General features: G+C 35.4%; 1 protein-coding gene across 10 annotated transcripts in view; it reads left to right on the top strand.

Annotated features, from left to right (window-relative positions):
• Positions 1 to 27,877, top strand: part of LOC124163323 (protein lap4-like) — a 377,957-nt gene that overhangs the window by 283,938 nt on the left and 66,142 nt on the right. For all 10 annotated transcript variants that reach the window (XR_006865750.1, XM_046540142.1, XM_046540145.1 and 7 more), the window contains 7 exons: positions 12,931 to 13,041; positions 13,736 to 13,915; positions 14,682 to 14,840; positions 15,791 to 15,905; positions 16,281 to 16,408; positions 18,738 to 18,887; positions 19,872 to 20,063. Coding sequence is in view for 9 of the 10 variants with exons in the window: in XM_046540142.1 (XP_046396098.1) it covers positions 12,931 to 13,041; positions 13,736 to 13,915; positions 14,682 to 14,840; positions 15,791 to 15,905; positions 16,281 to 16,408; positions 18,738 to 18,887; positions 19,872 to 20,063 (1,035 nt within the window). In the remaining variant the exon portion in view is untranslated. The remainder of the gene's footprint in view (positions 1 to 12,930; positions 13,042 to 13,735; positions 13,916 to 14,681; positions 14,841 to 15,790; positions 15,906 to 16,280; positions 16,409 to 18,737; positions 18,888 to 19,871; positions 20,064 to 27,877) is intronic.

Below are 27,877 nucleotides of genomic sequence, written 5' to 3'. Positions count from 1 at the left end.
ATACAACATTTAACCATTGTTGGAAGTTAGACGTTCACATCTAATGTGCCTAAAGTCCTTTCTATGCACTTTTGAGGCTCAAATCCATTCACAAACAATATAAAATATTGTAACACCAAAATCACATTCATACTTTAGGATGACTTCTGATTTATGGCTAATTGAGACCAGTTTCTGATGAAGATCTGGCTCTTTCTCATCAATTAGGAAAGTGTCATAGGTTTCTTACACGAGTTAGGAATCTCCCTGCCAAAACTTTGAAATACAAATAACTTCTCCTGGGTACTAAATATAATCTATTATCCTGAAGATTATGGCATGGATGAGCTTTTGAAACTTTGGCAGTTGATTCCCTAACCCATCGGGGAACATGGAAACACTTAATCCATGTTCCTTTATCTGGGGCACAGCAGCAACAAGCCTAAATGGTTGGTGAGATTCTATCTTTCATCAATAAATTTCCATGGCTCCAATTAAATATATGGCTCTAGGTGTGTGTTTTTTACACAGAAGCGATAGAGATGAAAAATATACATGGACGTTAATTAAACCTTGATTACTCGATGATAATGATGGTTTACGCCACCAATTCTTGTGTATAAATATCCCTGGATTTGAGTATAACCAGTATATCCACCCTTTGCTCAGTTATCAGTTTGCCATGATGTTTATGATCCATAGAGTGAGAGTGCAAGGTGAGCATCATGACTGCATTTTAGTTTTCTCCCTCAGGTTCAATGATTATCAGTGGTGATTGAGGTTTTTAGTTTCCCTATGGCAACCAGTCATTTTAATGGCTTCACGTGTGGTTCCCATAACTTCGTAGTACTCACTCGATCAGTGAGCGAAGGTAATCATTCAGTGCAGCGGAAAAACTAACTAAAACCTAAAAACTGTGGACCAAAATTTCAGCTAAAAAATAATCGATAATTCATTAAGACAAGTAAGGAAATTGTTAACACGTTGACCGCCATGCCGGTCATAATGACCGTAGTTGAGTGGCTCCCATCACGCCACGCCGGCCTTCGAGCGACTGTTTCAAAGTGGATTTCTGATGCCATGAGTGACCAGAATCTCTTGCCAACGTATGTGCCATGGCCGTTGTGGCGTCAGAATATAAATAATTTATTTTAAAGTAAAGTACAAAAACACATTTAATGTTTTATGATCCGGGAATAGTTAACGGAATGAAAAACACTAATGGTGTCAGAGGACATATCTACTAAAAACATAATGGCGGTCAACGTGTTAAGGAAGGCTTGTGACTTATGTATTGCTTCACTCATTCAGATCCATGCGTGAAAGAATTTTATGGAAGGATGTAGAGCTAAACCAAGTTAAAGCAATTGTGGCCTCAGTCAAGTCTTCTGCATTTAGGAAAGTTAGTCATTCCGTCCTCAGACCATAACTCTTCCCTGCGTAATGTCTGCTATTTCAAGGTAATTGTGGTAGTACCACATTCTTCTCAATTCGTGGTGAACGTTGTGAGAATCATTTCCATTTGTCACATTCTCAATTCAAATGCATAGCTGCTCTTTTTGTATCTTCCGAAAAGTATCCATTGATTTGATTTTGATGTTTCCAAGTTAATTAACGCATGTCATGTGGTTTCAATCTTCTAAATTATCCTGCCATGTGTGGAGTGTGTACTCGTATTCAGTATCTGCCTTCTTATACCAAACATGGCTTTCCTTCTGTAAATAGTTGTCTGTTTCAAAAATTTTCCTAAAAAAATAGCCAGTGCATCAAATTGTTTTAAATTTGTTGCCAATAATGATGTTCTGATGAATGTAAAGGTTCATCATATGTTCTCATAACATTTTGAAGTAGGAATAATTGATCTTAAAAGTCTTAGAGAAGACTTTTTTAATTTCTTTCCATGTCATGGTGAACCAAAAATCCAGTTCTGTTCCACAAACTTTTAATTGCTGTCAACTAGTTTCGACAGCTATAGCGTCATTCCCAAGACAAACAGAAGGAGCGCTTACAATGTCGAGATACTACAGCCATCAAAACTAGTCGACAGCAAATAAAAGTTAGTGGAACAGTAATGGGTTTTTTGCTTACCCATGAATATCTCATATTTTCACCAAGTCACGCCAAAATCAATTGATTTCATTCTTTCTTTGTCATCCAACTAGTCCTCATTTGCAATATATTATCTGCAGAAAAGTTATAGCTACATTTTACAAAACAGCTGGCATGGCTAGTGTATGCATTCAACAGCAAAGCAAATTTAAACTTCTAACTGCTTACTTCTTCTGCCAAGGATACATTCTTCGTATGTAGATTTAATGAATCGAGAAGTTTCTCAGTAGAGGTTTTGTGAATTTCTCACTAAATTAAACTATTTCTAGAGAATCTCTTGAAGGACATTTCAATTATTCTCCGAATTTCATATTATTTAGGCATGAATGGTTATGACAATTTCATTGAACAATTCACAGGATCTGTGATGGAAACCATGATGTTCGTGATTAATCCCTAGGCTGTATTTTCTTAGTTTCTGTTGCTGCTGCAGCTTCAATATTGTTGAATAATTATTACCAAAACTTTTTTCATACCTGAGTTACCCTAGCCAAATTAAAATTTCTTCGCAAGAATACAATTTCTATATCATCAGGTTTTGTTACCCTCCAACAATGAAACTAACTTTAAAAGCCTAGACCTACTTCTTGTGGATTCCAGGAAACATCCTTTTTAATATTGAATGTGGTTTTCACAATTCTTGTTTTATTGCTTTTTAGTGGTTGCACCATTCTTTTTAATTGGTATGCATCAGCTCAGAACACTATTAGCATGATATATTAATGGATTGAAGTTACTTCACCTAGATGCTTGTATTATGCCCTTAAGTTAAACTAAAAAATAAATTATTATCTGGGGAATAAGTCTCTCTTAGTATATAATAAGTTAATCGTCTTCTGCATTCCAATCTGCTGTAAATATGTAAATGGTTTCTCCTCAAGTTACTTTAATGCATTCAGTGGGCTGAATCACTTGATAGTTGTCTCATTTTAAATAACAGAATTACCATACTTTCATTAAAAATAATCTGTACTTGCAAAGTTCTTGCTTTCCTATAACTGTTGACGTTTGTGGCACTGCTATGCTTGTGATTATGAAATACTTAAGGTTCTTGGTGCCTTATCTGTTTGTCTGCAAAAAAAAATTGGTCATTACAATCTACACCAGCATTGCATAAAGTTTAACTGAGGGATGGAGAAGTTTTCTGGGCAGTCTGTGGTTGCCAAAATATATGCTTCAACTTCTTATATTCAGACAGTGCATTTCACAACCTGAGTGCAGGGGACAGGGACACCTTTAATGTCTTCCGTAACATATGTACAGTACACTCCCGATTATCCGGGGTAATGATGGGGAGAGTTGGCACGAATAATCGAAAAACACAGATAACCCAAACTTTCACTAAAATGTCTTGCAATGTTCATAATTTACCAAAAACAAACAATATATTATTATTTATGCCATTATTCTGTTATTTTAGAGTGCTTCCCGGACTCTATGAGAGCTTTCTTCGCTAGTTCGCGATCTTTTTAGCGGCGATAACATGGTTGTACCGGTATTATTAATGCTCCATGTAAGGCCTGGGTTCGAAAACCACACATCTGTGGGTGGTGTGATATCGAATACAGGAAAGTGGTTTGCACGAATGCTTCAAAACGTCGGAAACTACACTGTCAGGCACCACACCACGTAGTCGCGTCTCGCACAAGGTGCCCGGGTTGCAACTGCTGTGGGACGTGTATCCGTGATCACGTAGTGCGATCACGCATTGCGAGGCTTGGAAAACAGGAATGCGGTGCTCCCGTGACTGCAGCTAGTGTGCGATCTCTTTCGTTTTACGAAGGAGATTCTAACGGAAATAATAAGCCCGGTGTATCCTAGCATTAATGCAGTGATTCCCATGATTTTGCATCCTATTTTATTTTTTTTTATAAAGGTCGCGGAATAAATTCAGCAAGAGTGAAAATCAAGCACGGATAATCCGTAACGCGGTTAAACCGCAGCCAGATATTCGGGAGTCTGCTGTACTTATAGACAATGATGGTGATCCTTGATTTTGCTTAAATTTCATTATTAATGTTTCCCTTATTGACAGCTTAAAAGGAGCACTGGTGAATCTTGTGCATAACAGTTTAGACTTTAAATAGAGCTGCTGTTTTCCTTTTTTTACCTTACGATTTGAAAGATTTGTAGAGTTAAATAAAAGGTGAAGATTCACATTTTTGAATCTCAACTATCAATTATTTCCGTGATTATTGGGATTTGATGTTTTTAAGATTTCAATTTGTTAGATTTTCATCTCCCAGCCCTGGTAAATAATTATCCATGCTGCTTAGTAGCAGTGTGAAGATTTGACTTTGCAATATGAAGTGCATTTATTAGTGAACATTGCTGATCCTACAAAAATTTCACACACAATAACCTGTAACAGCATATCACAGGAGGAGGGAAGGCAAGTTGCTTATCAACTTTTTTGGAAATTCAGCTTCGACTCAATCAAAATTATAGTACATTTCTCAATGGACTAATTCAAGAAAATTAACTAGTCTAAATATTGTTCTCATATCCATCAAGTCATCTGTGGTGGGCCCTTAAAAAATATTTTCATGTGATTTGGCTCCCCATTTCTTACTCCAAACCGCCAAGCTTGAGGGTATCTGATTGAATATTTAGATTTGCCCGTCTAAGTGTTTTTTCCATAATGATTTAAAAATTGGGATAGAATCTCAATAAAACCTAATTCATAGGGTCTGTAAAGCATGTGATTTGGGCCTTCATGCAGCTCTGTTTTTGTAAACTGAGGAGGTTACTTTTTCTACAACCTTTGGGAACGAGAATTAAAAAGAATCCTTTCCATTGTTTATTGTCACATAATTTTAAATGATGTTATGTCCATGGTTTTTTCCTTATTTAAATAAATAAACAAAAACCCCGTTGTATGCATGCTGACTTAGTGAAGACTTTGTATTGTCACCATATGTGAGTGCAGAAATTTGTGTTTACGCAATCCTACTGCATATGTGATGACTAAGAGCTCTTTTAAAAGTGATTTTCTCTTTGAAATAACAGCATTAACTCTATCATGATTTTTGTTACTAACTGTGAATTGCAGATAGATTATTCACTCTTGGTTAAGGGTCAATCCATTTCAAATCACCCAGGCAATGTTGCTCAACATTTTTAATTTTCTTGATTTTTTAATCATGAGTTCCCTATAGGTAGACAGTCACAAATCACTATTTGAAAAAAATTTAGAAGCCATATTTTTTTTTGGCAGCCATTTTTAAAATGGCGGCTGGGCAAATTTTGATGAAAAACGTGGTTTGGATAAAGTTAAATTTCGAAGCTATTTTAAAAGATATCAGAATAATTCAAAAACCAGTGAGTTTAGCATGAAATGAGCTATATGAATTCATTGTTTTAATTGCTCTATCATGAAAGAGAGTCAGTCAAACTCTTTCTGCAAAAACCCGGGAAAAATTTGTCAATATTAACTTTTTAAGACCTAAAATTTTTATGAAGGGAATGAGACTCACTAACCAAATTTTATTTCTGTGTTAAATACTTAAATAACTATTTGCAGCGTAAGTTTTAGTTCTGAGAAGGCACTCCTTTTTTTAATACGGGCTATCAAAAATTGCTGAAAACCTTTTAACGTCAATTTTCGCAGGTCAATATCTAAAAAGGGACTGAGTGAAAACAAGCGAAAATTTTACAAAATGTTATTTAGACACATAAGAACATCTCCAAAAAAAATTATGACTGAGACTCTACTACATTTAGAGTAGTGGAGCAGTGAATTTAAGAAAAAAACGCTACCGTTCCATGCGCTCATGCAGTGCAAGTTAGCAAACAAGGGCTTGATTAAATAATTAAATTAGCAATAATTTTTATCTAAAACAATTACTTTACACATAAAATTTTATTTATTTATGTAGGTCTGCCTTACATTAATAATAAAAATTGATTTATAACTAGAAATCTTTTGTATCAGCAAAAAAACTATTGAATTATAACATAGCAAGAAGTTAATGCACTTATGTTTACAAAAAGTATTTATTTCATCTATTGTACTAAAAAACCATGCATATCAATATGTGTAGAATATAAAAATATGCAAGAATGCATTTGCAAGTGAATAAACTTTCTCAATTGACATATCAAGTATCATGTGTCATTAAGTCAGTGAGAGTTTTGCAACTGTTGTCTTAAATTCTCCCATCTACAACACTTTGTACAGCCTACAACTACGTAATCAATTATTTATAAATTGATCTCAACCCTGGTAGTGAATAGTAAACTGATTATATACTTATGTGTATCGTTTGAAAAAAAAACAAACATTTTATGGTATAGTACACCTTGTGTACAGAATTATAAATTGTATATAATTTATGTAAAATGTATCCAATATTAAAAATGAGTCAATCAGCATCCAGGTCAGGTTCAAGGCATATGATAAAAGAAACACACAAACCACAGAATTTAAATTTTTGGTGGCACTACCACCTTCAGCTTTGGGAACAAAAGCATGAATATGCTGGAAGGGGACCAGGGAGAGTTGAGGGAGGGGGGATAGTAAGGGTTAGCAGGGTAGGGGAAGGATTGAATGGGTAAAAGCAATTAAAGTAATTATCTGCTGATCCAGGAGGATGAAAAGCTTTAAATGTCAAATGTAAGTTAATTTCAGTGAACTAAGTCTACTGAGTAGGTACTGGTATGTTGTGGGAAGGGAGGCCAAAATAGTTACATTGTAGCAATCATTAAGTGACAGCAGCTGAATATTTTGCAACACTGAAGGAGACAAAGTGAGGAGATGCCCATGATGCCCTGTGGTTATTGATGCATAGTTTGTGGGCCTTTGATGATTTTCCTTTATAGGAGGAGGGACAATGCTTACATTTTGTATGACAAATTAAGTTTCTGGATTTGCAGGATATTATACATTTTATTTCAAATTTTTCACTGGGGTTGGAGATAGGTGATGCTCAGTTGATTACAGATCTTTGACTAAAGAAGGTGTCCTGTCCAGGTAGTTTTAAAATTGGATTTTCATTGTTCTGTGGTGAAGGATTAAGTATGAGTTGTTTTGTGGGTGACCTATTAAGTGAACAGTGCCATAAACAACACTACAAGAAAGAAGTGCCTGCAGAATAACTAAGAGTGAGTGACATGCCACCTGAAGAACAATTGTTGCTTAAATTAAGAGTTTCGAAGGAAATTACAAACATTTGCCATTACCACAGGGATAAATATTTAGAAAAATACTATCACATTTTTGGAAAAAAATGTTGTGACCCATTCGGTACTCACAAAAAAACAGTTAAAAATGGTTTGCGTAAAATTCTAATTGAACACCTTTCAAAGAAAAAAAATGTTGATATTGACCTAATTCCTGGACAAGCTTTATGTCCAACCTGTGCATCAAAAATATTTGTAAATAAACCAGAAGAAGGGGTAAATAGTGTTGAAAATGACCCAGTATTTCTTCCTGAGCCTTTTGAGTTTGTTGAGGATAATCCTTTGCAACAAGTAGAATCCATTTGCGAAACTTTGGAATTATCTCCTTTGTGTAAAATAACAAAGCTCAACACTGAACAGCGACTGTCAGCTTTACATAGAAAAACTGATAAAATTACAAGTGAAGTCAAGCGAAAATTGGAAGAATCTTTCCAAAATGACTTAAAAGCTCAAAATCCTAATTGTACAGAAAACAAACAAAGTGAGTATGATATGCTTATTACCCAACTGAAAGAAAAATTCAAAGATTCCAGTAAAGACGATAAAATTAAGATAATTAGCCTCTTGCCAAGATCATGGTCAAAGAAAAAAATAACACTTTTCAACATCACCTGATTAGGGAAATTAAAAATATCATATCTAACGCTGAAATGATCATTTACTTTAGTGATGGTGCAAGCGGCCAGTACAAAAATAAGAACAACTTCATTAACCTCTGTCAACATGAAAATGATTTTGGTGTACGAGCAGAGTGGAATTTCTTTGCCTCATCGCATGGAAAGAATTCTTGCGATGGGATAGGGGGAACAACAAAATGAGAAGTCACACGAGTTTCACTTCAAAGACCATACTCCAATCAGATCCTTACCGCGTATGATATGTACAATTACTGTTCAGAGAATATTAGTGGAATTAAATATATATTTGTTTCTTCTTCTGAAATTGAAAATATAAAAAAAAAACTAATTCAGAGATTTGCATGCTGTTTACCCGTAAAAGGAACAAGAACCTACCACAGATATGTCCCCATAAGTTCGAATCAAATAAGATGCTTTGTCACTTCGAAAGGGTCAGCATTTCATGATCATCAGACTACTGAATTTTCTAGCATCTAAGTTCATTGGGGAAAAATAACTGCGTGCACACTGCACTCAAGTGGTGTTTACAAATGTATCAGTAAGGTGAAGATTTAGACTTTTTGCATCTTGTAATCAATGTCCATTGTCATTTAAAATTAGAAAAAAAGATTATTTTATGCATGTAACGATTTATACAACATTTGACCATTGTCAATTGTATAAAATTGCAAGCCCTTTTTTTTGATAACTTTGTTCTTATTTTCTTGTAATGGTTGTACAAAGTGTTGTAGATGGGAGAATTTAAGACAACAGTTGCAAAACTCTCACTGACTTAATGACACATGATACTTGATATGTCAATTGAGAAAGTTTATTCACTTGCAAATGCATTCTTGCATATTTTTATATTCTACACATATTGATATGCATGGTTTTTTAGTACAATAGATGAAATAAATACTTTTTGTAAACATAAGTGCATTAACTTCTTGCTATGTTATAATTCAATAGTTTTTTTGCTGATACAAAAGATTTCTAGTTATAAATCAATTTTTATTATTAATGTAAGGCAGACCTACATAAATAAATAAAATTTTATGTGTAAAGTAATTGTTTTAGATAAAAATTATTGCTAATTTAATTATTTAATCAAGCCCTTGTTTGCTAACTTGCACTGCATGAGCGCATGGAACGGTAGCGTTTTTTTCTTAAATTCACTGCTCCACTACTCTAAATGTAGTAGAGTCTCAGTCATAATTTTTTTTGGAGATGTTCTTATGTGTCTAAATAACATTTTGTAAAATTTTCGCTTGTTTTCACTCAGTCCCTTTTTAGATATTGACCTGCGAAAATTGACGTTAAAAGGTTTTCAGCAATTTTTGATAGCCCGTATTAAAAAAAGGAGTGCCTTCTCAGAACTAAAACTTACGCTGCAAATAGTTATTTAAGTATTTAACACAGAAATAAAATTTGGTTAGTGAGTCTCATTCCCTTCATAAAAATTTTAGGTCTTAAAAAGTTAATATTGACAAATTTTTCCCGGGTTTTTGCAGAAAGAGTTTGACTGACTCTCTTTCATGATAGAGCAATTAAAACAATGAATTCCTATAGCTCATTTCATGCTAAACTCACTGGTTTTTGAATTATTCTGACATCTTTTGAAATAGCTTCGAAATTTAACTTTATCCAAACCACGTTTTTCATCAAAATTTGCCCAGCCGCCATTTTAAAAATGGCTGCCAAAAAAAAATATGGCTTCTAAATTTTTTTCAAATAGTGATTTGTGACTGTCTACCTATAGGGAACTCATGATTAAAAAATCAAGAAAATTAAAAATGTTGAGCAACAAATTTTATTTATATTGGGTGATTTGAAATGGATTGACCCTTTATGGAAAGATATAATTCTGATATAACTTTTGATAAAAGTTTAAGGGTTATCAATGCAATGTCAAACTGATTTTGGTTGAAAGATATGGCATCAGGAATTATTGTTGTAATATTTTTGTTTTTTTTAATTCTAATTACCTGAATTATTTTTAAATGAACACTGAATAAAATGTGGCCATATTTCAATGAGAAAATTTGCTAAAAGACTACTCGAAACAGTTTCATAGAAATACTATTGTTACTTTTTTCAGTAGTTAGAATTGATAAGCCTCTGCTCAAGGAAATGTTTGTGTAAAGAAAAACTGCTCTTGATTTGAAGCCCCTTTGTATGGTATCCTGACTGAATAATCTTTAATTTGACCAACTTTTATTTTATACAATCTGTTGTAATTGTGATCAGTCCAATTCTCTGTGAATTGATTACTTCCATCCTTGAAATTTTAATCTTGAATAAAGTATTAGAGCCTTTATTTATGGTAGGCTGCTTGCTCCTCTCTTCATGGCCTCTCTTCATGGATCATTCATGGCCTAGTTGAAAGGATAGCTTTTGCTGGTTCTTTCTCATTTGTAATACATACAACTGAACTTTGCCCATGCAGAAATTTTTACGTCGGCAAACATCTATTGATAGTTGCGAATCATTAATAAAAGTCGAATGGTGTCAATATTCACTCTAATCAAGTCAAAGGTGGTCAGTATGAAGAGTCGGGGGACAAATTTTTTTGCAGTCCTTGTTTAGTATTTTATCAATTTCACCATTAATCTCCGATGTATCTGTACATGACAGTGCTGCATTCATTCTGAAAAGGAGCCTATCTTACTATTCAAGAGCCCCTGAGTGCCTCACGCCAAGAGCACAAAAATGTCATTAGCAAGCAGCTTACTATGAATAACCACAATTGTCATATTTTAGGCAAAAATCAGTGGTACCAACTATTGTAATATTTTTGTATTTACTAGTACATATTTCAATTTTTTCATGTTACAAATTCTATTGTCTATTCTTATTTTCAATTATTCAATATTAAATGTCAAGTAGACTGCTAAGTTACAAGGTGTTTGAGAAATATACATGTGTCCTAGATTAAAAACACTGTGAGATGCTCTGCTAAACCATTAAAATTTATTTCTAACATTACTAAGCAGATTGGTTCGTTGTTATTGGTATTTTAATCATGATAATGTGTATCATTTTATGTCTGTTCCATTTATGAAATTGTATCACATTGTTTTTGAGTGCTGTTATTGTGTATGATGTCTTGTATTTTTGTCAATCAATTTGCTTGTAAGCATGCATGTGGGGACTCCGGTGCTTACGGCCTGCCCTTTTCTTACCCCCTCTTATCCTCTAACCTGTGTCTGGCCAAACACAGCTTAGTTTTTGTGCTGGTGTTAGTAGTATTTTTTGTCTCTCATGAAAGGGATTTTTTGTTTTGAGGTGAGCGTTTTGTATCTGTAATATTTAGTTGTAATACTTTGGTGCAACACTTGATTCACTCTTTGAGTAGTCTGCAAGGTCAGGTACATTCTTTTCTCACTGTCCTGATTTAGTATGTATTTTATTAGTTGAAGTGCATAGCAATATTTACTGGGGTTTCATTTTTACCTCTGTAATCAAAGTAAAATTCTTTACAAATAATCAAAAAATTTCATTGTCATTGTTAATATATCAGGAATATGAAAAAGGTGCTGGAATTTGCATTCAGTAATATCTACTAGAAGTCTGTATAAGTAGTTGTTGTCTTTATCAATCCTCTCATTTCTGTTCAGCACCTGTATTCCTATTTGACTTGCACTTTCGATTTTAAATTTCATGATAATGGGCTAAATATATTTATATAGTTTTTTCACTTTTATGATATTTTCAAATTGGATGAATTACCTTCTCATGATAGTATATGTTCTTTATGCACATAAATGTTTAATCTTTTTCACTGTTTTTTTGCTCTTTTATGATTATTAGAGCAATGGAAATAAGGAAAGAGAAATCCATTAATAGAATTTGGTTAGATTCATTTTAGTATAATATACATACATATCTGTATTTTTGTGTGCTTAAAGTATTTTTACGTGAGATTATCAATGGTACATGGATGCTTAATTTTTTCAAGTTCTAAATCTGAATATCTTCTTAAAATCTGTTTGAAAAGTTTTAAGAGTTTGGTATCGGTGGAATTAGGAGATGTATTTCATAATGAGGGAGTTGCTTAGATTGATGAATTCTTAGATTAAAATTTGGTGAAGTATGTAATTTGGATTGGTTGGTTGTGAAGAGATGTAATTGAAAAATCATCAGCATATATATCTTTCTTCTACTGAGTATATCACCAACATATTAGCCTAAATATTAGACCGGTTTGCTGTGGAGATAATATCAATTTCAAATGTGACTTTTTGGTAGTGCTGGGAGTAATTAAATCCCTGAATTTTTATTTTATTTACTCTGTTTGTGGACTTCATGTGATAGATCATACTATAAAATGAAAATTTTCCAGGAAATCATATGCTTCCGGTCCATGTCTTTTTACAGCAAACATTAGTGTGCTATTTGTTAATCTCAATAAAGTTTCAGTTTTGCCAATGCACTTTCGCTATGAATTGAACAAGATGCAGGTAATTCAAATCTCTATTATCAAAATTTTTATTATTTTATCGCATGACAAAAAAATGCATTTTTTAAAAGACATACATAATTCGGTTTGATTCGAAAGTGGAAATGCCTGATTCTCCATATCCTAGAGGTATACATATTTTATATTATGGATTCCCAAAAGGTAATCTTTGTAGAAAGTAAACGAGTTCTATTTTCTCCTTTTTTTAGTTAAACGGTAACTCCAATATCCTTTCCTTGCCACCTTCAACTTGGGCCAATATGGTATGATGGTGAATATACTCAGTTTGTGTAGAGGCATGTTTGAGAAGAGTATGTAGATATAATGGAACAGGGTTTAAATGACACTGAAAGCCATTGCAGTTTATTTGGGTAGTCCACTCTGAATTTATTGCACCAGCATCTGCCAAGCAGTAGTTTTACTTAATGGATTGTATTCTCTTTCCTCAAAAGCATGAAGTGGTTTCATTTGTAGAAAGTTCAATTCTCACCCATCCCTCACTTCAAGCTTGGGTGGATATTATGTGGGTAGTAAATTATCATTGATTCTTATCTCCCATCATACTGTCATTCTCTCCCATAGGATGTGGTTCTTCCAAAGAGTGGTGGGTCATTGGGATTCAGCATCATCGGTGGAACAGACCATTCTTGTACTCCTTTTGGTGCGAAAGAGCCAGGAATTTTCATCTCACACGTAAGATTGATTGTTATCAAGTTTATCAGCATGGATTTCATTGGGGAAGAAGGAATTTGATAGTTGAATCGAATACCATAACTATAAATTAGATATTCAGTCATCACTATTCTCAGTAGATTTGAGGCACTGATTTGAAGATTCATTCAAGTTTATGGGCTTGACGGATCCATCACTTCTTTTTTAGTTAGAAATGGATTTCTGGTCTTGGCAGTGACAGGGTATCTTCTAAGAGAGTGGATGAAAGTAATATTTAATTCTTAGAAGGATTTTTTACTCGTTTTTTACTCAAAAAAGGATTTGTGTTCTCATTTTGTTTAAATGGCATTTAAAGTGTCGAAATTACCTTGTTTTTCGGGTTCTTAATCAATTTTTCCACTCAAAATTTATTTTGCTGTATTTATTATAAATGTGACTGAACATGTTGATCTACATGTTCAGTCACATTTGGGGAAGAAGGAATTTGATAGTTGAATCGAATACCATAACTATTAATTAGATATTCAGTCATCACTATTTTCAGTAGATTTGAGGCAATGATTTGAAGATTCATTCAAGTTTTTGGGTAAAAACAAAATCCATGGCAGAAGACCAAGACCACTTTAATGAGCATGTTCTTCAGTTAACATGTTAAGTATGTTAGTTTATGTTTTAGATATCAAGTGTGAAACTAACTGTAGAAATTATTTTGCAGGTTGTACCAGGTGGTATTGCAGCTAATTCGGGGAAGCTTAGAATTGGTGATAGAATTTTAAGTGTTAACAAAGAGGATGTAACGAAAGCTACTCATCAAGAAGCTGTGATGGCACTGCTGAGGCCTTCTGACCAGATAACCCTCACTGTTTGCCATGATCCTCTTCCAGAAGGTTTTCAGGTATTTAACCTTTGTCACCTTCCTCTGTCAATATTTACTACACTTTTTTTTTACCGAAAATTGTCGTGTGAACTGCTGTGTATAAGGAATAACAGCATAAACAATGAATGAGTTGATAAATTTAGTGAACAATATGTCTTCAAATTTAAGTTAAAAAAAAAAGGTTTATTAATCAGTGATTTTTACTGGTCTACGGTGAGATAATATATAGTAGAAGTCCATTGGTGGATTTAGGGGAGCACGGGGGCATGTATCCCCCCTTCCAGATGCTTAAAAAGATTGATAAGATTTTTTATGTGGTTATAATGTGTTCATTTCATTTTGAGTGTTATGGAGCCTCAATCATTTCATTTTAAGAACTTTCGCATAAAAATAAATAGATTACTTCGTGTAGTAATTGTTGATTTAAACTCAAATATGAGTCGACTGTTTGCCTGTCAGGCCCTTGTGCCAAAGCATTGGGTTCAAATCCCAGGTGAAACCCTCGGACATCCCAAGTAAAATCTTCAAAGTACGAGGTGTTTCAGGGAAAGAAACTGGCCCCCTCACATGAATGTGTGAAATCCACATGCCTGTGGTTTAGTTTAGGGTGAGCTCTACCCTCACCTGTCCAGTTCGGACCGACCTTTGTGTTACATCACTGAGTAATTGAGTGAGTTTATGATTTGATTGTGGTGAATTTGGATGCTTAATCCAGGATCTAAAATATTTTTACTGAATGACGTCAGTACAATGAGTATTTTGATTTTATTCAATCTGTTTGTAGGAGCTAACAATCACAAGAGAAGTTGGAGAAAAGCTTGGAATGCACATCAAAGGAGGTCTGAGGGGGCACAAAGGAAATCCTTTGGACCGAACAGATGAAGGCGTTTTTATTTCCAAAGTCAACTCAGGTGGTGCAGCCAAGAGAGATGGAAGGCTCAAGGTAAGGCATTTTGTGGGTTATGCTAATTTTCTGGAAGAGATCTTTACTTTTAAGATTTAATGGAAGACAACTTGTTTATCACTGCAACTCATTCCTTCTATGTTTTCATTTATCTACACCTTATTGTGCTGTTATATGGAATGGAATGATTTTTAAGGCCCTATTATTCTTACTCTGTGGCTTGGATTACTTTTTTATTTTTATTATAATGGTTAATAATTTTTGTATGCCTGATGTGAGGGAGAAATTGAAAACTCGAACCTGTTTATTGTATTGCTTTTTATTTGATAAAATAGCGGAGACTCAACCTTGCTCTTTAGACTCAGGCCAATATTAGTGCACGTTTTGGAGCAAAAATAGTACATCTTTTAGGCTGGTGAATATGTGAATTTACAGTGGAGACTTGAATACCCATTGTTTGGTTTACTGTTCATGGGATAATCCACTAGTCAATTATCTTTCCAATCCCCTCAACCACTCCCCAATTCTCTTTTTATTACCTCTCTGTATTTTTCTTCTCCTAATCTTCCACCGTTAAAAATAGATTTCAATGCAGTAGACACTAAAGATACGGAAATAGCATGATACAGATCACAAAATTCCGTAACCAAATTATGATGAATGGATTGTCCATCTCTTTGGATCATCTGTTTGGGCTTTCCTATCTATTAGTTCAAAGATATTCCTATACTAAACAGGTTTCACTTGTTTATTGTTTGTATACTTCTGATTTTTAAAGAACCTTTTTTCTCCTCCTGCCCCTGCTCCTTTCTTTTGCTCCTTGTTGAAGCATTAAATTGTCATTCCTATTTTCAGTCTCATTTTTTTGTCTTACCTGTTATACTTTTTCTGTAGTCTCTGAAGAAATATTAACTTTGTAATCCGGATGTAGAGAAGTATGGAAATGTAGCTATAGGTGTATCATTAATCTTTTATATTTTTTCTTTCAGGTTGGAATGCGTCTTTTAGAAGTAAATGGAAACTCCTTATTAGGTGCATCTCATCAAGAGGCAGTTAATGCATTACGAACATCTGGAAATGTACTCCACTTGATTGTATGCAAAGGTTTGTGTTTAGTGTTATATCTACATAGGTTGATATGTATTTTTTATTAACTGAATGCTTAAGATATGAATTTTGGTCAAGAAAAATGCGGTTCTTCCTTTCTGTTTTGTTATTTGGCTATAAATGTTGAAGTCCAAATTATTTTGAGAAAATTTTTCCATCAAATTTTATTTCATTGCTGTATTAGTTTCATGTCTCAATTTTTAACAAAAACTCCATCAAAAATAAATCAGAAAAATTATTGATGGAAGGCAACACTTTTCCCAGGGAATGATAATAAGGCTTATTTGAATTGATGTTGCTGGAATAAGAATTCCATTTACAAATTTTAGCTCTAACTTTGGTACTTTACATTCTGATGTTCCCTTTTTTCAGGCTATGACAAGGCTGAGGTTGATAGACTTGTATCGGAGGGTAGATTAACTAGAGAAGCCAAGTCAGTATCCCATAGTGTATCCAGCCTTGATAGGGAAGATGATGATAGTGCTGTCACAATCAAAAAGGTAAGGAAAGGGCATTCATTGAAGGGTGCTTCAGACAGTCTCACAAATCATTTTTAAATGATAGTTTTATCTCTCATATGGTAAATGGTAAAAAATTAAGATTTTTCAAGTTCGCACTAGGCTGCTGGGTAGTTTTACATTAACAATTGAAGAATACCATCCGTGTTCTTTTTCTGTATTTACCCTGATGATTATCATGACAGCAGCCATCGAAGTCTCCATGCAAAATCATTCAATAAATACATTGGTGTTGGTGAAAACTATTTACGGCTCACTGTCGTACATCACGAGATAATAATAACAACCCATTACTTTTAAGTAGAGATGTGCGAATAGTATCCGCGAATACTCGAATACCTCGAATACTAGAAAGTATTCGATATTCGAGATTTCGAATAGTTATGCGAAAAGTACCGCCTCGAATACCTCGAATACTATGAATTTCGCGTCATACACTGTCGCACGCACGTCGTTGGTAGTGACTCGGAAAAATGTAGAGAACTGTAGTCATTTAGTGCTCGCAGTGCTGTTTTACGCAAGTTGACGAATTGCATCAAATTCGTGGATTTTAGCGGTGAAAAGTGTTCGACGAGGGGAACCGAAAATAGTCGGGTGAAAATATCCGAAAATCCCCGATTCCCCCCACCAGGAGAAACTCAGTGCCGTGGGATAGCAACCTTAGGGCATTTCCCACGATCCTCTATCCCCCTCCATTCAGCACTCGCCTCAACCACTCTGACGCTTTCCTCTTCTCCGAAATCAAACAAAATGTCCCAGCTCGCGCAGGGATCCCATTACGAAGACCCCTGCTTCGAAAAAAATATCGAGTTACGAGAACAATAAAAACGTGTTTCACGCCCTCCCCCCTTTTCTCACCCACTGACCTTTTTCTGGCTACCTGCTTCGAAGTTCCCCATTTCTGGAGGTCAACTGCTGTGTGAGTACCTTGGGATACTTACATTAGCGCATTTCCCAAGGTCCGGTATCCCTCTCCATTCAGCACTAGCCCCCCCTCTGAGGCTTTCCTCTTCTTCGAAATAAAAAAAAGGTCACAGCTCACGCAGGGATCATATTACGAAGACCTTAGCTTCGAAAAAATACGCGAGAACAATAGAAACGTGTTTCGGGCCCTCCCTTTCCTCCCCCACTGACCTTTTTTTTTCCTACCAGCTTCGAAGTTCCCCATTTCTGTGGAGGTCAACCGCTGCATGAGTCATCTATTAGCACAAAGGGTGTCTAAGAATGACTTTCGTAAATTGATGTTACACCTTTATTGAATTGAAATATTAGTAATGTGCGCGTAATTTCAAAAAGAATAAGACCAAACACGACGTATTTCTGAGTTTATTTAAGCACTTTACGCAAAGAAATAAATGTCAAAACACGACGGAGACTTAGCATTCTGGCGAAACTCGATATGAGCAGCAGAGCTTCTCGGAAGTTGATGCGGTATTTTTTTCCGAAAACATATATCAAGTTACAATTTATGAGTGGTGCTATAAATCTTTATTGTTACAGTCACAGACAAAAGGATATTTTCTCAGAATATTTGGTTTCTCCCTGATAGCAATTCCAATTCATCTTCTTATCTCGTGAGAACTCCCAAAGATGGACTGAAAATAATTGAAGAAAATCCGGTGGAAAAGAGCTTGTATTTTGCAAAATGCCTCAGATTGTCAGCTAGCACTTGGCAGCAGGAGTGGGGGTAAAGCGATGTTAGTTGAATTAATTACATGCCCAATTGTTTCCATAAAATTAAATTATTCATTAATCAGCTAAATTCCTGTTCGAATCATTTTAAGGAAATCAAAATTACTCCCCAAAATCTTGTGTTGCCTGCTGCATAGGCAACCGAGTCAAACATTCCAGCATTCATCATTTAGTATTCGAGGTATTCGAAATTCGAGGTATTCGAATATTCGAGCTATGATTTAATATTCGAATTAGATATTCGAATTCGAGAAATCTGCTATTCGACCCATCTCTACTTTTAAGTTCAAGCGGAAGGTAACATTTTTTCAGAGGTAGTTCTGCTGCTTTCCTTTTTAATGAAATTGGTTTTTTTTTTAATCATGCTTTAAAGAACAAAAACTGTCACGTCTATTTCAAGTTACGGAGATCGAAGTTTGATATGCCAATTTGCCTCGTTGAATGAAAGATTATCCATTGCCTTACTTGTATGTAAAATTAAGGAAAAGCAGTCTAAAAACTAAGCCAGAAATAGTCTTCACTGAAATAGTCTTTTATTAGTATTAATTTGAAATTAAATCGTAGTTACAATTACAACTGATTGAAATTTCAGTTTCATGATAAAAAAATTTCTATGCAGGAGCAGGAGATGAGGCAAGAAATGGCGGAGTGGGAGAAAGAGGAGATGGATAAGAGGTCTGTTTTACCAGATCCTTTGTCCACTGCAGCATCGAACCAAGTCATGCCCTTGGATGGAACGTTAGGTAGAGAGAAATCAACACCTGAAAAGGTAGGATGTCATTCTAGTGATGGGTCGATTCTAAAATTTGGACGATTCCGATTGTACTGATATGGATTCCATCGATTCTGACGCCATAGGCTCCTAGAAAAATATCACTTAATTCCAGGCAACAAGACAACCACTTAAAAAATTATTACTCTGTGAAAGAATCAGTTGACAAAAGCATCTTTCATATCATCACCATGTAATTAAAATATGTATAATGTATGGCAAGAAACTTTTTCGCTACTACTTTAAGCCTTGGGTAGGAGATGCAGGTCTTCCAGTATTTCTGAGGGAAGGAATTTGGTGGTGCTTTCATCTCTGATAAATAAGCTTCAACAGTGTTTGCTATGGTGACTTTGGGTACTTTTCCAAGTGCATCACCGTATCTTGGCCATATACCTGTCACAGGCTCCCTAGTCTGCATTTGCTCCTTCGGAAGATAATGTGTTTTGTTATAACGATCACGTGGCACAAAAATTCAAATGACTGTTGGAAACGCGATCATATGTAAATTTGTTGTTTGAAGTACTACTGGAATCGGAATAGATTTTTTACTTTGGCAAGTAGTAATTTTAGATTCCGGATCTAGGCCGAGAATCGAGGAAGCGAACCGACCCATCCCTAGTTCCTATGCATTTATTTATATAATTTACATTTTTTGTTGTCTGAACATCGAATCTTCACTGCTGTACTTAAATGCTTTTCAATGAACCACATTCTATTCAGAATTATGAAAAATGGAAAGTTTGTCGAGAAAATTTCATTATTTTAGTAACACCCCACTTAGTTGAAGCTGATTTGAATGCTTGTTTGGTCATTTATGGTACTGATCTGTAATGTTAGTCATTTTCTCCATAAGCAGTAATGTGGTGTGCTGGTGAGCCAGTGATTATTTAGGAATGAATGAAGTTTTAATATACTACTTGTCCACCTCATATATGAAGAACCTATTTAAAACATGGCAACATTTGGACTTATCATTTGTAGGTCTTGGAAATAGTCAGAGTTGCTGAGTCTTTAGCAAATATGCAACCTGGTGCTCAGCCTCAACAGAATTCGGGTAATGCAGCCGTCCTACCTTCATCAGCCATGACTGATCCACAATCACCTCCTCCTGGAGATCTCAAGACGACAACCGTTGTCATGAGTAAACATACCTTGGCACCTCAAACCAGCACTGTGAGTCACAAATATATTTTCTGTCATTTTTTGCATTATATTAAAAAAACTTCATGTTCCTTTTGGCTGTGTTAGGTTTTATTTATATTTCATGTTTAATATTTGTAAGTCCTAATTTATATTCCCATTGAATTTTTTTTCTGCCTGCTGATTTTGGGAATGAATTCATATCCTCTTGCTGTAGTGTGTCATTCTGAGTGAAATGACTCTGTGTTATTATTCTAATGTATAGAATTATTGCATACTGGTATTTTATTAGTTTTTATTATTTGTGGTGTTCTGCGAGGATGGAATTAATGGCTATTTATTTTTTTATGCTTTAACAGTTGCGTCTACTAGCAAGAATGATGCCAAGTACATGTGTTATTGTTTCCATTTATTAGTAAACCTTTTGTTTTATCCAAGGAGCATGACTCAAGTAACTGTGCCCGTGCTGATTTTTATCTGTGTCTAATGTTTTATTTTAGGGATATTGTCCTGATCCTTAGTGCCATTAAGTTTAAGTATGCATATATTTATTCAGTGTATGCATGTTATTTTCAATCAAAGGATTATTGGTTTGATCAAGGTTGAGTACATGACACTCCTCAGACAATTATTCATACCTCTTACCTTTCATTTTTTACTTCAAGATTTACAGCTGATAAATCCTATATTTTGTTGTCCATATTTTGTTATCTGATTACAAACTGAACAACTATTTTCCCTGTTAATTATTTTTATGTGGGAACAATCCATGCTTAGAAATTTTCTACCCTACGTATCCATTAGGACGAAAAAATAATTTACTTGGAAATGTTTCAAAAAATGAAGAATTTGGCTTGGCATAATTATTACTTGGATATGTTTTGTTTATGTGGTTGAGTGATAAGCAAAATAAATGGAGGGTTACTATGAATTGAAGCCGTTGTTGTTAAAGGAAGATAATTGAAGTATGTCCAGTGGGATTCTCATGCTGGCTTTGGGGACTCATAGTTATGCCGTAAAAGTATAAGAAGAAGTACTTATAATATCCAATAATTGTTTGTCGTAATGAAAACCGAGTCACTTATTACCAACTGCTGTGTACATACTTAGCAAAAAAATTAGGAAAAGGGTTTAACCATGGCAAACCAAGTAAAATTGACTCTTTAAAGTGCTGGGGGCTCTCATTGTAAGCAGCAAAATTCTTGTTGGTGTTAACCAATCATCGAAAAAAATTTCTTTTCTTTAGTGAACTTTTGCCATAGGCTATACTGATGATAATGAACTTCTACAGTATTAAATATGTGAATAATAGGCAAGCATCCAGTGATTTTATATGTTTATGATGCTGCCATCATCAATGTAAGTGTATATGTAGACCAATACAACTGACTTAGGGAGAGACTGAATGAGGTCTGCTCTGTGTATCAAAAGTGTCTATATCCAGCCACTATGGAGCTACCTTGGTATGGGGAGGTCGCTCCCAAATTGGTGACAAATGTCCTTGAAAGGATGTGCATTTTGTGGAGAAGCTCCAGCAAGCTTTTTAGATCTCATTCAATTACAGTAAACTCTTGATTTTACGAAGTCAGTGGGACCGGAAAATTGGCACTTCGTAAAATCGAGTTTCGTAAATTCAAACCTTTTTCATAAGTCACGAAAAAATGGTCGCTTTTGTTTCTTCCGCCCTTTTTTTGTCTTTAGTGGTCTTATTTAAAGGTTTTCGGTGGTTATTCTCGGTATTATTCCCGGTATTATTCATAGAAAAGGCTTTTTGTTATCTATTTATGCTGTGAAAGATCGTTAAATGATTATACCACCATAAAATTCCCATTTCTCGTTCATACTTCAACATCAACGATCGCTTAAGAAATTCCCGACCAGTTTAGAAAACGTAATCAAATAATGAATTGCTAAGTTTATTATAAGAATTTAATATTATAAATTTGTGGTTAGGAGCGAATAAAAACTATTAAGTTCGCGTTAGATATATATTTGTTTCCAGCACCCACGGAATTTTAGCGGCAGCCGGCCTAACCGCCATTTATGTCGCCCTCTATCGCTTAGTGACGAGGAAAAAAAAGAAAAATGAGGGCCTCAACCCGTTTCCAAAATAACCTTCGTAAGTTAGTATTTCGAGTTATTCCGTATTTTCAGTTGAATGTGCTATCTTTTCCATTAGTTATTTTCATTGAGATTCAGTTACGATTATAAATTACGTAGGATATGATTATCTTCTGGCGAATATTAGAAGTAAATTCTGTTTGAGTTCTCCATCCGGATACTGTGCTCCGTCATCTTAGCAGACATTGCTACGAAAGACTTCATTCTTCATCAGGACCATATTCTTCATACCGGGTGTGAAGTGCTACGTTCATATAGTATTTCTCTCTTTTTTCCAACCGGAAAACGAATGGAGAAACATATTATCGGAGAAATAAAAAGAGAAACGTTATTATCCGCATTGATTATTTTCCTACAAGAGATGTTTCATCATTTCTCAACGTGTGTGAAGTATTGGTTCACTTGCGTGAATTCCCAAAAATGACACGCAAAAACCTGTACATTCACCTCATTTAGTTTTCGTGTCCCTTTCTCCGCCGTATTGAAAGTTATGCAAAGAATCATTGACGTAGAGAAAAGATTTTCTTTGCTTTAGCACTAAAAAGTAGTCGCGCCATAATCATAAATAAATATAGTGAGGAAAGAGCAAAGAAAATAATTTCAATTGAAACGTCAGCATAGAAGAAGAGAAGCACGGCACCATTTCCCCGACAGTGGAAGATACTTCTTTAGCCTCTCTCCGGTTAATAACTTACCCCCGTTGCAGGTAAAGATGAACCATGCCCTTCTCCAAAGTCGGGGAATGTTCCCAGTGGGTGGGGTGAATAAGAGTGGAATGGGGATTGCCTGAGGAAAGAAGCGGTCAGCATATGGTGTGGTGAAGGGGCAGGAGAAAGAAGGGTGGGGAAAGGGCCTTCAGCTCTGCCTCATTGTCAGTTTACGTTTGGGGGGCGTATTTTTCTACGACGCACTCAACCTCCGTAACCTTATGGGGGGAGTGAATGGGAAATGTTGGGGAAGGAGGGGTTTGGGATGCGTAAGGTGGGTGTCAGCAAGATCAGCAGAAGGCCGCGGGAGGAAGTAAACAAAGACTTAGGAAAGAAAGATCTCTCGGCATGGGAAAACGGGGTGACGCGCGAGAAGAAAGTTCATGGTTAGAGTTAGAAGTGTGTCTTCATTACGAGTAGCCTGAAAAATAAGTTTGTGTTTAATAGAGCCCAATACTTAAGATATTTAAGTTGTTTACTCAGGAAGGCTATTGTATACATGAAAAGATACTACTAAAAAAATCTATTATTTTTTTTCTTTTTGCCCTTCTCCATCGCCGCTTCCACCATGGTTTCTCACTTGCACAAATGGGAATGAAATTGGGGACCTAACTCGTTAGCCAGATCAATTTATCTTAATGTTTGGAGGGCAGCGTGTACTTCTTTTTTATTTGGTGAAATTGCTTCCTCACTTTCATCTTCGTCGTCACTGCTATTCTGACTAGTCCCGGCCGCTGCTTCTTCCGACGTATGTACTGGCGTCCCATTGTCGCAAGCTCGTGATATCATAGCAGTAGAATTACTAGTAGGCTAGTTGTATCAATTACCAACCTCGAGAACATCCTCATGATGCGCTTTCAAAGGGAATCCGGCCGATTTCCAGCAATTTGCGATTGTAGTGGAGGAAATAAAGTACGTCTGTGAACCGTGTTCCTGCAATGAAAAATGACAATTTTATTAACTTGGCCATTTTAGCAAAGTTAATAAAATCGTTATTTCTCATCGCAGAAACACGGTTCAGAGACGTACTTGAATGCCTGATTGGCAGGAGTGCGATGCAAAAAATTATTTATGATGACGGCATTGATTGATAGATTTTCAAAATGCAGTCAGAGCGGTCACTTTTGGGGAGAAAGGCTCGGAAGGTCGAAGAGAGGGGCCAGCGAGGGTGAGCTCGTCGAGGAAAGGGTCCCGGATTAGGGACCCTTCGAAGTGCTTCGGCGAAAAGTAGTCAAGTAGTCTTCGAAGTACGTTCACAGCAGCCTGCCTTGCGAACGTACCAGGTACGTTCACAGCAGTACAAAGGGTTAATTAGGAGTGTACGAAATACCCCGCGCGACCTTCCCGACATGTTAAACTACGAAGTATTGTCGATGCGATGTTTACGAATAGGCACGTAAATAGGGGCATTATGTCAGTCGCGATATTTTACTTAACTCCTACTTCCCCTTATTTCCCACCGTGAGGTTTTAGGCGAACCCTTTCTCTCCAAAAGTTGCACTATCATTTACGATTTCACACTTTTGATGAACCACAGTTGGAAGTGCTGATTTTTTTAGCTACATACGCCGGCGTAACTAGTTTTGTTTACAAATATTTCACCATAGTTCGTATAAACGAATGCCTTTCGCTCCTGGGGACCGACCCGGGGTTTGTAAATTCGAAACATTTCGTATAATCGAATAGTACCATGTATTTACCATAGGCTTTTCGCCGGGACCGCACTATCACTTCGTATAATCGAAAACTTCGTAAAATCCTGCTTCGTATAATCGAGAGTTTACTGTAATCCCCGCTGATGGTTCAACTTACCATTAACCCTAGTTAGAATTATTCTCCAAGAGAATCTATTAGTTTCTTAAGTTACTTGTTCAAGTCTTTGCAAATATTAGATTTTGATTGATAATTGCCTAGGACTCATTACTCGGATATAGTGCTTGCTGTTTCAGTTACTGACTTTTTCCATCACCAGGTTGGCATTTATGTTTCTATGCTGGGTTATATGCCAAAGATGATATAAGTACTATTTCACTTGGTTCTCTTTATTGTACAGTGGAACCTCGATTTATCGTTTTTCAGGGGGATGGATGAAAAAAACGATGAATGCGGGAAAACGATCGATGCGGGAATGTTTGTCCGGGTTGCCTATGTCCCAGGAAACGCTTGATTTTTGTGAATTATGATATTCATTAATGGATTCAAACAAGATTTTAGCTGATTACAGGAATATTATTACTTTATCGAAACACTTAGGTCATTTTGTTGATTCGACTTATCTCTCTTTCTAATATCCTAAAGGAATAAGCGGCCTTGCTAAAAAATGTTTGCACTCCACTCGGAATTTTCATTGCTTTTATGCATTTCTGTCTGATGTAAAAATTCTTATCCATCAAATGCCATTTCAAGTACACGTATTTACGAGAGAAATGTGCGTGTTATGCCTCAAACAACTGATTTCGCCGTCGCAGTGATTGGTTATGAGATGGATCAAGAAGGCCAAAAATAGTTTATTATTTGAAATGTTCCTTTCTAGCAATTAAATTTTTAATATGATTGAGGCAATGTGGCGTTTATCATCAGCGGCACGCCCACCTGATCCTCGGCTTCATCCCATTTCTCGTTTTCACCAGGGATCTCGCTCTACCCCCACCCCTGCCGTCATGCGCTAGCGGACATACCGAGGCATTCTGCAATATTCGCGCATTTCTAGCCCGGATTCTTTTCTTCATCTTCTATTATTTTCAGTCCATCTTTTAAAGTTCTCACTTGTGTCTTCGGAAGGGCCATGGTCCGAAGACGAATAAGAATAAAACTTATAAAAATGAAACCGGACTTTATTGAACCCACACGGAAAACACTGGCTGGTTTTAAGTCAACCCACCGTGGAAAGTACGGAACCACTCTTACAAGGTGAAGTTCGGCACTAATGCTATCGCGTACAATATATCGATTTTGCCAGAAATCATCATTTTATATTTCCAACTATTTTCTTGTTTTAAATGCTTAAATAACGTTAGAAATACGTCGTGTTTGGTCTCATTCTTTTTTGAATTACATGCACTTTACTAATATTTCAATCTAACAAAATTATAATACCAATTGCCGAAATTCATTTTTTGACACCTTTTGGGCTAATTGGTGATTCATGCGGCAGTTGACCTTCAGAAGTGGGGATCTTTGAAGCGAGTCTGCTAAAAAAGTCAGCGGTCAAGAAAGGGGGAGTCGTGAAAAAGGTTTCTTTTGTCCTCGAGTAACTTGATATTTTCTTTCGAAGCTAAGGTCTTCGTAATACGATCCCTGCTCGAGCTGGGACCTTTTTTTATTTCGGAGAAGAGTAAAGCATCAGATGGGGGGGAGACGAGTGCTGAATGCAGGGGGATACCGGATCTTGGGAAATGCGCAAATGTAACTATCCCACGGCACTCAGCTTCTCCCTATCGTATTTCAATCTCCTGGGGAAGATTCAAACTATGTGTCTGTCGTTATTAGCCATAAATAACACGTTGTAAACACTTCGTCTCATTTTCGTCAAACGGTAGATGTGGGAAAATTATACGACGGGACCACGATCTTCAAACGATAAATGCGGGAAAACGATACTTCGAGGAATGATAGATGCGGGAAAAAATTGCATTATCTTTATGGAACTTAATTTGTGACCAGGAGCGGCGAACGATGAATACGGGAAAATGATCGAAGCGGGAACGATAGATCGGGGTTCCACTGTATTCCCTTATCCATCTACTTGCAGAAATGGCCAATGTATGCATTCTAAGTTGCCTATTAATAACCTTGAAGTATTAAACACTAACATACTATCACAACAGTGATGATTGTTTTCATTTTTGCATAATTTAGGCTGCCTCCAAAACTCTGGATGCTTAGAAATCAATTTAGGATCTTCAAGCCTTTTAAATTATCAATAATTTTCGTCCAGCATTAAGGCTAACATTTAAGATACTGACAAAATTGTATTTAACTGTTTTCTCAATCCACTTTTTTCCATTTATTATTTATATATTCAAATAATCATCAACTATATAATTGATCTAGAAGATCATAAGAAGTACATTTAATATTTTATTACACATATCCGAATGGCATTTATTTGAAGAAGGTGATCGAACAGAACTCAGAGGAATTACAATTTTTATTTTGCTAATTGTGTGATTTTTTTTGTTAATGCATGTGATTTATTTTTAGCAGGGATAGATTAAAGCATCAAACATGATTGGTGCATGACACTGGGAATGGATACCTTTTTGATAATGGGTGGTTGCAAGTAATGAGTGTGGTGCTTATTTTTCTGTGATCATGTGCAGATTTTTCTTTTTTCTACAGTTATAGTTTTCTCCAAAACTTTTTTTAATTACCCTTTATTTTAACTATTTTTCTAGTTTTTCTAGTTTCTAGTGATTTCTAGTTTCACTTTAAATATTTTTTCAAGGAAAATCAGCGTTATATCTTTGCTATGAAACTGTACCTTAATGATGATTAAGTTTATTCTTTTAGTTTTTGCACTGTCTACTAGCTTTGTTTTGCAATACAATAAATTTTGAAACTTAATTAAAGATTTTTGTCTTGACTGTACTTAAGTTCAATAGGTATTTATCTATATCAGTTTTCCTTGTTGTTCTGAGCTAATTGAAAATTAAACTTATCTCTTTTTAAAGATTGTGTTACATTAGTTTACTGACGCAATTCTATATGAAAAGGTTCAGTGTTAATTAAAGCTATCATTTGAATAAAACAATCATTATTCATCATTAAGAATGGGCATTAAAGTGAAACAGTTTCCAAAGAATATGTGTTTGGTGCTTTTAAATTATAGTTGACCAAGTTCCCAGTACAATACACAAATTTATTATCAATCATATGAGTAGTTGAGTAGGTGAATAAGTTGAAGTTTTTTCAAACAGTGAAATTCTTTCGTACGATGATATGAATAATTATTTCTATTGGTCTTTTTGATGTAGTTATGAATTACTGGTTTTTCAATGAAGCAAAAAATTTCAATGT

The sequence above is a fragment of the Ischnura elegans genome, chromosome 8, assembly GCF_921293095.1.
Source record: "Ischnura elegans chromosome 8, ioIscEleg1.1, whole genome shotgun sequence".
Lineage (NCBI taxonomy): Eukaryota > Metazoa > Arthropoda > Insecta > Odonata > Coenagrionidae > Ischnura > Ischnura elegans.
The sequence above is the reverse complement of the archived record's forward strand: the minus strand, read 5'-3'. Positions and strand labels throughout refer to the sequence as shown.